General features: G+C 44.4%; 1 protein-coding gene across 1 annotated transcript; it reads left to right on the top strand.

Moving 5' to 3' along the window:
* The first annotated feature begins 1,351 nt into the window (after positions 1-1,351).
* LOC147607067 (uncharacterized) lies at positions 1,352-6,010 on the top strand. Its single transcript, XM_086791607.1, has 3 exons — positions 1,352-1,625; positions 1,709-1,868; positions 2,107-6,010. The coding sequence occupies exons 1-3, from the start codon at positions 1,393-1,395 to the stop codon at positions 5,773-5,775; spliced, it is 4,062 nt and encodes a 1,353-aa protein (XP_086647733.1). The 5' UTR covers positions 1,352-1,392; the 3' UTR covers positions 5,776-6,010.
* Positions 6,011-10,537: the final 4,527 nt, after the last annotated feature.

Genomic DNA, 10,537 nt, shown 5'->3' with positions numbered 1-10,537 from the left:
TTCAACTCCCAACGTCGGCTCTCTCTCCGCTCCAGCGCTTTCGGCTGCAAAGGCGGCTTCTTCTGTGTGTGCCTGCTGCTACGCCCGAGACCCCAAAAAAAAACAAGGCGGCCTCCTCACTTTTTTGTTTGCAGCTGCGCATCACCCGCACTCACCAGCTTCTCGCGATCCTTCCTTCACGTGCTGGCCAACGTTGGCTGCAAGGCAAACAGCCATGTGTCTTTTCTCAAATTGGCCACGTTAAATATTATTTTCTTATTTTTCCTAAGGCCTAGAAGATGGCCTCCTCAATGCTTTCACACCATATTCAATGCGACCTTGGCCCTTTAATCTTTAATTGCTCCCCACGCTTTCCACACACTTGAATACACCTTCGAGTGCCCATTCATTTAAAGGGACACGTACACAACCAAGCTGCCGAACGCTGATATCATCTCCAGTGAACCACATTCCGGGACAGGCCTGCACAAGCCCAAAATGCTGTCATATCAATCAATCCCAACGCTGTCATGAAAATAGGCAACCATGATATCACATCACATACCCACTGGCATGGTATACATGGGCGTCCCCGATATAAAATAAGAAATATAATTTCTAATAGCTCAAGTGTGATTCTCATAACAGTGCACGTACGCTTATGTGTGTGATTGGGTGTGTGTCGATTTTGTGTGCACACATGAGAGTGTGCGTGTGTGCGTGTGTGTGTGTACGTGTGTGCCATATGTATGCACGTGTACATCTTAGTGTGCGCATGCGCAAGAGTGTAGGTGTGCATCTATGTACCTGTGTGTGTATGTATGTACATGTGTGTGCGCGTGTGTGTACATGTGTATGCATGCACATGCACTTGTGTGTGCATGTGTACGCACATACATGCACATGTGTGTGTGTGCACGCTCGAGTGTGCATGTACTTGTATGCATGCACATGCACTTGTGTGTGCATGTGTGTACGCGCATACATGCACGTGTGTGTGTGTGCACGCTCGAGTGTGCATGTACTTGTATGTATATGTAGCTAGTTCAACTCTCTTTAACTCTCTCTTCTTACATGTGGTAAAATGAGATGACAACCATAGAGTGCGAGTGGAGATAGTATTTAATTTCTTGAAAATATAAAAAATTAAAAGCACAAAGGACAAAAGCAGGACAAGGACAGCTTTTTGCATGGTCCCGTCTTTTTTTTTTTTTAACGCACCAACCGCGTGAAATGGGACCAACACGTAAGTCAACTCTTTGTTTTTTTTTTTTTAACGCAGCAACCGCGTGAAACGGGACCAACACGTAAGTCAAGAATCTTTTCACGATCACGATTCGTGTTTAAAAGGCTTTGCTCTTTTGCCAGGATACCATCTCTAACGTAATAGCCTTCCATTTTCCCTCACTTCGCATGGCGTACACCCCAGGATTCGTCATAGCTCTCCTTTTCATGATTCTCGTTTACTTCAGAATGCTGAATGGGCCTGTCGGTTTAGTGTTCCTGGTTATCATCTTCTTCAGCATGTACAATTGGCCCATGGTCATCGTGCTACTCATCGTGGAAGGGTACTGCATCATAAGCAACTCACAGGAAGCGGCGGAAGAACCTAGCAGCAGCTCTTACAGTGATCATCGGAGGACAAAGTAATCTGTTAGCACTCTGTTCTTGTCTTTCGGATCGGAATTAATTGTGTGATTTATTAGCTGATCAAATTTGTTTGGCGTAGCTATGATGCTCCTGCGAGAGCAGTAGATGCAATGGCTAGTGAGCCGACTGAGGCGGATCAGAATGTGAGATTAGCATTGGGGCGGGCCGGCCATTTGGGCGACCTCTACGATGCGCGCAAAGAATGCTTCTGTGGAGGATCAATTTTCAGTCAATCCCAGGTAAGCTAGTCATCTTTTCTTCCTTCACGATGGGCATGATTGACCCTGAACATGGATAATTCTTTGTTCTCTTTTTGATGCAATTACTGTTAAATGAGCGACTCATTAGCTATGTTACATAAGAGTTTTGATCCAATTTCTTTAATCACAAGAGATAAAGAAGCATTTAATAGCGCCTTAATATTCGTTATGCTTACTAAGCCCATCAAAATTACTTCGACTGTCTGTTTGAGTACAGATACCATCAGGAATCACACAATGCATGGACAACCAGCGCTATGACTGCCAGATTATGAAAAATAATACGTATTCTGAGGTGTTTAAAGGATTTGGCTTCAATGGACAGCTCAAGGCAAGCTTCCTGGCGGGGATGGTAAGCTTGCAAGGCTCCGCCGCTTATCTGAAGGATCTCAAGTCCAGCTTGCGTTCAGTAAAGGCTACACTGAGGTTCGAGGTGCGGACGAAGGAAGAGTCGATCAATTTGACCCACAAGGAGTTTAGGCAGTGCGTGTCGTTAGATGCGCTGCGCCAGGCGAATAACATGCAAGCGACTCATTTCGTGGTAGGAATAAAATGGGGGGCACATGCGTACGCGTCTGTGGAGAGTGAGAGTCGCATTGGGGGCGATGCAAAGGGCATCGAGGGGAAGCTGTCTGCTGGTCTGAGTGAGCTTGGCACATGGTTGGTGTCAGGGGCTGGTTTAGCTGTGGGGGCAAAGGCCAAGACGGGGGCAAGCAGGAAACGCATCCGAGTAGAAGGAGAAGAGAACTTCAAGTTCAGTGTACATGCAGATGTGCTGCCTGATAGCCAGGAAGATATGATGCTTCCAAAGAACCTGGATGAGGCATGGACCCTCATGTCAAAAATACCCCAGGTCATCCACAACTGTAATGGAGGAAGAGGCCGACCCCTTCAATTCATCCTCTACCCCCTCTCTGAGCTTCTCAAGCTCTTCCAGATGCCTGATCTACTCCCAGAAGCAGCCTACACCCTCTCGGGCCTCCACATGCCCGCTATTCAAGCCCTGGAGAGCCTCTTCGACGAATTGCACATCACAAAGCAGAGCCTGAATGATCTCTGTGAAGATGTGAGCGTCCATTACTCTGCCGCATTTCCCAGCCACCAGATCGAAGAGATCCTCGAGTTCAGAAACAAAATGGAGAAAGCAGAGGCTAGTCTCAGAGCGGCAATTTGCAAGAACATCATCGCCATCCGCTCAGAACATATGGGCGACGCTGCAGGCCTGGAGAAAACCATGAGAGAATTTTCCAATCAGTCTCGGTTCTCGCCTGCGAAGGTTCGAGCATTCATGAGCCCTCATGTGAAGAAGCTCATGTTCATCATTGACATGGAGAAGCAAGGGGTGCAGTATGTTTTGCAAGCAGCATCAAGAGAAGGATACTCCACGTCTACAAGCAGCAATACTGACCGGGAGAGTTTCCTCCTGTCTCACCGTAACACATGGGAGGTCGTTCTGACCTACTCGGAGCCAGGCGTAAAGAGACGCCCGGACGAGTGGAAAAAGAACTGGGACCTTTTCTGGCACCTTCATAGACAAAGCAGATGCGGGGAAGGTCAAGATGCAGGTGACCCAGAGACTGCCACTCGTTTCTCTATGCAGGTAAACCAGGCGGACGTACACTCCAAAACAAGAGTGTGCGTGTACAGGAATGGAGATCTTATCTCCGAAGATGCCTTGACGATGAGGGCCTCGCAACAGAACCTGGTGTGCAGCAAGGTTAAGCATGAAGTGAATGTGCAAGCTCCCCATGCTAGGATACCTCTTCGGACCTATTGCCCTGGCCACCATGTGCATTCAGATCACATTGAGTCATGTCCCAATGACATACAAGACTGGGCATGTGAGAGATGCAAGGGGTACATCGAGTATGGCAAGGATGGCTTCTTCTATTGCTTGTGTGGCCGTGTTCCTGTGAGCGCATGCTCCTTCAGATGTTGCAGCGAGAAGCATGGCCCCCTGTACGTCACATTTCCTGCTAATGAGGACATCAGAAAGATCTTGGAGAGGCAGGAGCCTCCACAGCAGGTGAACATTCTGTTGCTGGGTGAGACTGGCGTTGGTAAGTCCACCTTCGTGAACGCCTTCGCCAATTACCTCACCTTCGACAGCTTGCAAAGTGCAGAATGCGCTGATGAACTGGTAGGGCTGATTCCCATGGCCTTCACCCACACAGACCAGAAGACTTTCCGAACCCATCAGATCAAGTTCATGCATTCCGACCCCAATGAGCATAGTAATGAGGGCCAGTCCGCAACGCAAGCCTGCCGCAGCTACACGATCCACCTCAGCAACAACAGGGTTGTGCATCTCATCGACACGCCTGGCGTGGGCGACACTCGTGGCGTTGAGCAAGACGCAGCCAATTTCCAAAACATGCTTGGTTACCTCACCCACTACACAGAGATCCATGGTATCTGTGTCATGCTCAAACCCAATACGCCACGCTTGACAGTTACCTTCAGGTTTTGTATTAGAGAGCTCCTCCGCCACCTGCACAAGAGCGCCAGTGAGAATATCGTCTTTCTCTTCACAAACTCAAGAAGCACATTCTACACACCAGGGGAAACTGTCATACCCCTCAAGACAATGCTCCACGAAGTGTACAACGCACCCCCGCACGTTCAAATTGCCTTCAATGACAGAACAGTCTACTGCATGGACAATGAAGCGTTCCGCTTTCTGCTAGCGTCCAAGGAGGGGTTCTTCTTCTCCACAGACGACAAAGAGTCGTATTCAAAGAGCTGGAGCAAGTCGGCCGAGCAATGCGAGCGGATGCTGAAGCACTTCCTCTCTCTGCGGCCTCACAAGGTTAAGGAGACTGTGTCCCTCAATAACGCAGCGAGCCTGGTGTCGAAGCTGCAACAGCCCTTGGCGGATGTGTCCGTCAGAATTCACGAAAACTTAGCAAAATGGGATGCGATGAAGACAGATCTGGAGAAATTCAAAGGAAGCATTGTGGAGCTGGAAAGCATGGTGGAAGGTGATCAGGTGCTCGACTTGGAGACGGTGCATTTCAACAAGGGCGCTCGCACTGTCTGCACCTCCGATGGGTGTTGCGAGAAGCAAGAATCAGCCGGTGGGGAGATCGAAATGAAATACAAGCACGTGTGCCATGAGCCTTGCAGTTTCTCCAAAGTTACTCAGGTGCTTGCGATGGGGAAAGCTCTGCGGTTCTGCAAAGCCATGAATGCAAAGGGGAAGTGCAAAAAGTGCAGTTGTGACTACAAGTTGCATGTGCGCATGACCTACAACTCTAAGCTGGTGCCCAGGAAGGTCGTGAACAAGGACATCGAGAAGAAGCTACAGAACAAGAGCAAGAAGAAGGAGGCGCAGGAGCTGAAGATATCAGAGCTAGAGCATCGCTGCAAGGAATGGCAGGAGGAGCTGGATGCGATAACGCAGGCGTGTGCAAGGTTCGCTCTCTTCTTCAAGAATAATGCCATAGCACCGTACAACGACGACATGAAAGCTTACGTGGATCACCAGATAGCAGCCGAGAGGATGCGCCATAACGTCAACATGGAGGTCATAGAGAGGTTACGAGCCTTCCTTGAGTCTTATCAAAAGCAGGTGGAAGATCTGGAGCACATGTGCGGCAGGATAGGTGGCGGAGGTGAGGGTGATCAGCCCGGCACAGGTAGCTCTGATCCTACTGCTTCCATTACCACGTCCACGGGAGCCGACATTTTGAAGCTGGCAAGGAGCCTCTTCCAGCTCAAGCACAACGGCAGCACGATCAAGGACCTGGTGGATCAGGTGTCCAGCTGCGAACGCCGCACGCAATTCTACAACAAAATCTACAAACCAGTCAGTGGAGCAACAAAATGGACAGCGGCCAAGCTCTTGCAGTGGTGGACGACAGGCATCGTTGGCACTCCACAATAACGTGGCAAGGATTTGTGAGAGCATCACACATCAACGAGAAAAAGCAAGCACCTTGCCTGAAGCGTTGTTGTCTTATCTTCTCCTTTTATCACTGTCGTTTCTCTTATCTTACTTCACCTTTTTTTCCTTCGTGTTTTTTTTCTTTGGAATTGTAAATGTAAATTATAGAAATGTAAGAAATATCTTTTGTAAATTTGAGGCTAATAAAAGTACCTCTTATGTAGGAAATTTCTTCTATCTTTCCATGAATAAATGCCTTACACACACACATTCTATTATAACACTATGAAAAGTAAAACCCCTTCCATTAAACTCTTGTGCTATCTTACACTCTATCACGAGTTCTTGTCCTATACACTCTCTTTAATGCTCTGTCTATGAGTTCTCAACACTATTCCAAGGTGGACCCTCTATCATGTGCACTCTCTTTAATGGTGGACCCTCTATCATGTGCACTCTTTTTAATGCTCTGTCAATGAGTTTTTCCTCCCTTCGAATCTATTCCAAGGTGACATTCACAAGAAGGGGGAATCAGCCTTTTCCATGGCTAATATCGAGGGTATGGACTTAAGAAGTTTTGAGCTCAAAAGATACAGAACTCTTAGTATTTCTCACATTTTACGTCATTCAAGGTTGATTCATTTTAGATCACATTTTAGTATGGACTACTAATGATACAAGGTTCATTCATTTATTCCCATACGGCTGAACTTTAATGTGGTGACACTTGACTTGATATGAAGGGTCACTAAATCTTATGGGACACCCCTTCACATAAAAAGGTGGTTATTATATGTCACCCAAATCCTTACTTTTGCACATTCTTACACATGAGTTTGAGATCCCTAAGTAATATTAACATTCCCTAAATAATATTAACATTCTCTATTTTGATGCCAAATTTATATGGCTTAGCACTTCATTATAGTAACACTTCATGTAATAATATGCTCTAGGGATAAGCAAAGTGTAGTGCACCAAGGAGAGTTCACTTTATTATTTTTGATGAACTAAGGTTTGAAAACCTTAACCTATGTGTAAAAAACATTATAAATAAAGATATGAAGAGGTGCATGAATGTGGGTGTGATGGTTGGTGGAACCTCTTCAAGGACTCCTTCTATCACACAGTACGCATGAGGGCATCTCTCTTACATTCTTGGTGGCAATCATGTGTCTCTAACCTATTGGCTATTTTTTATGGAGATTGAGGGAGATGACGATGATAATGAAGGCTATGATTTGTATGCATGTTTGGACATTTTGATGAGGGTATTCACAACATTTCTACCTTTGCTTAATGAGGACAAGGCAAAGCTTCAGCATGTATTTTGCTCCAAGATGATTCCTAGGAGGCTAATTCAGGCCTATTCAAGTGCAAAAAAGAACTACTCTATAGTTGAAAGGGAGGCCATTGAACTTGTGTACTCAATCAATCTTATTTGTTGGGCAATCACTTTGTTTTCCATGTGGATCATTATGCCTTATTATATTTGATGTATAAGCCAAATTTGATAAGAAAGATGGTGGGATGGACTTGCTCTTGTAAGAATTTGATTCACAATTCAGCATAGGCTTCGTAATGAACATGTTATTATTGTTTTTTAATCTCATATAAGTTTTGCTGAACCTCTAGATGGTGTGCTAGAGCAATTTTCAGATGTATATTTATTTACCCTGGACTAGTACAATGAGATGATGATGTTCTTATTTGATGGAGGATTTCTAGAAGGAATGTCATGAGATCATTGTAAGAGATTGGCTCTTTGTAGTAAGACATTTATGGTGGTTACAAGCTAACTATACAAGATGGGGATAGAATAAATTTTATGGAGGTGTGTACCACACACCATGCGCAAACACCATACCACACCATGGTGTTTGCTCATGGTGTGTACCACACCATGAGCCAACACTATGAGCAACCTATATTTCTCATGGTGGCAAACGGACATAACAAGGAGTAAGCATTAAAGGCCACTTTCCTCTAGAGCTATAATGAGCTGAAAGATTTTTTAAGCAAGCTTATGGTGGTGGGTTGACAGTATTGAAAGATGTAGGGAAGCATGCGAAAATGTATGATTTTTGTTTGAGGTTGGTTCAACCTAATATTATAGAGAGAGGATGCCGAATAAAGTAGTATTTCCCTTTGAACCCTTTCAAAAATGGGGGTTGGATTTTGTTGGGTTTTTTAAACCCCTAACATAGGGAATCGACACCAGATATATTATGGTGGCTACATATTATTGCACCAAATGGGTGCGCAGAAGCCAACGCCCTCAAAGAAAATAAGGCCACATCTATGGTAAGGTTTTATATGAGATGATTACGACTAGATTTGTGTGTTTAATCAAATTAGTGAGTGAGGAGGATGGATACTTTTTTAATCAAATGATCTAGAATTTTATGTAATAACACGTGATTGTCCACAAGAAGTATATTATCCACAACAAGTCCATAATATGTTATTCACATGCCAATGGTAAAGCATCAGAGTCTACTAATCAGGTGTTATAGAAAAACTTGAAGAAGGTAGTCAACAAATTAGGTATTGCTTGGAACCAGAAGTTCAACTTTGCACTTTGGGCATTCTAGACAAGGTAGTAACTAGACACACCCATTTTTTACTAGTGTAATGTGCCCATGGAGTTTGTTATTCCAAGCTTCAAATTGGAGTGGCAACTTTTGCATGAATTTCTCAAGGAGGAATCAATGTTCTCATTGGTTGGATCAATTATTGGCACTCGAGTTTATCATTCCAAGCTTCAGAGAGTGGCAACTGCTGCACAACTTTCTCTAGGAGGAATCAATGTCTTGTCGATTAGGGAAGTTATTTGTTATTGAAAACACAGCACCTCAAGATATCGATATGGAGTTTCTAATCTAACGAATTGATGAAAAACCCTAAGATAAGGTGGATGATGCCTTAATGAACTCATAATCATAAGAAAAAGAACAAATTAAGCTTTAGACTCAAGTTTAGTTACGTTACAAGATTACTAAGACTTGTACTAATAGAAAAACTTGAGAACTTGCTTGAAAGTGACCCCTTTTACATGAGGTGGGTAAATCTTGGCCTTGTTAGCTCATGTGAGACAATTCCTTCTTGCTTATTCGGCAACTTGTTGGACTTACATTCATTCCCTACCTTTCTTGTCCTCCATGGCACCATATCTCTCAACACCTCCCCTTCATGCACATTCTTAGGCTACTGCAAGGTGGTTGGATGTAAGGGTTTTAAAATTCTAATACCCCCCTGGGTGCTTGATTTGAGGGTGCAATCAAAATTTGATTATAGCCTGAGTATCCATCCAAAAAGCTATAAGCCTCCTTGCCCATAACTCGTTCGAGCACATGTTCTAAATACGGCATCCTTGTGCGTGGCATATGCAGCCTCTAACTCATGTTGTGCACTTCTTAGATCTTCTTGGGCCTTGCTTAAGAGCCTCCTCAAATGAAGGTTTCATCCTCTCCAAGTCATTTGGGTCTGTAAATGATGGGTACGGCATTGTGGAGTGACCAAGGCGTATTCCCTTCTTCTTAAACAAGTGACGCGTTGTTTGATGATAGAGGGGTGTGGCTTTGGCAATCGTTTCCAATATGGTAGGTGTACGATTAGATGTGGCAAACTCCTCATCACATAAGTCCTCAAACAACTTAGGCTCTTCTAGAGCTTGCAAGTGAGAATTATGCATCCTTCATTTCTTAAAATGGCTCTCATAATAGCATTTCTCTTGCATGTCTTGGAAATATTGGACAGCTAATGCTACCCATTTGAAGTGGATGGCCGAACCACTCTCAATAACCACAGGGCTAAACTCTTTCACATACCCCTTGGAAAATGCTACAGTGATCTCCATGTTTGTGAGAGAACACTTTTGGTACACTTTGTTATGAAACAACATCAGATGCTCATAGACATCACTGCTGATATGGCTACATTTAATGCGATACTGATTGGGATTCTTGGCATGACTGAACCACTCCATGTACGTCAATTGATCCCACCCACCTTAACGGTTTCGGATCCCTAGAGATGCCATAATTTGTATTGAACTCAGCCATGGTTTGACAAAACTTTCTTTGTCTTGGTGTTCTTCTTACAAGGTTAGGCCCTTCATTCTAACAAATGCCCCTGCAACCTTTCAGAGGTTTATGAATTTTGTATTTAGGGTCTTTTATCAGAGTGTTTATTGATGTTTCTTGTTTATAGGGTCTTATATCTGAGTGTTTATTGATGATTTTTGTATTCAGGGTATTTTATCAGAGTGTTTATTAATGCTTTTTTGTATATATAGTGGCAGATGGATTCATAATGAGAAGTTGAGGTTGGCTTTGAAGAGATTGGATGATTTGGATGGGCAGCTTAATCCTAGCAAATGTCATTTAGCTCAGGCCAAAGTAACTCTGTAAGTGGGTCCATGGTATTACTACCCCCTCAACTCACTAAGTCTTACCACCATCGGCGGATGCCGAATGGGCGGGATAGTGTGTTGGCACGCGATATTTTTTGCATAGTGCCCAAGGAGTCCCCTATGCAAAAAATAGCAGTTTTGGGTGGGACGTCACACCCTTATGGTAGTAGCTAATGTGGGGAAACTTTTTGATTTTGTCCATGGGGATGCTAGCCATCCACTAAAAAAATTTCACCACTATCAGATATGCTGAATGGGCGGGACGGTGTGCAGGCACCTGCTATTTTTTGCATAGTGCACAAGGGGTCCCCTATGCAAAAAATAGTGGGTTTGGGTGGGAACGTCATG

The sequence above is a fragment of the Cibotium barometz genome, chromosome 56 (assembly GCF_041138505.1).
Source record: "Cibotium barometz isolate CiBa-2024 chromosome 56, ASM4113850v1, whole genome shotgun sequence".
NCBI lineage: Eukaryota > Viridiplantae > Streptophyta > Polypodiopsida > Cyatheales > Cibotiaceae > Cibotium > Cibotium barometz.
Note: the sequence above shows the minus strand (reverse complement) of the source record. Positions and strands in the feature narration are given on the sequence as shown.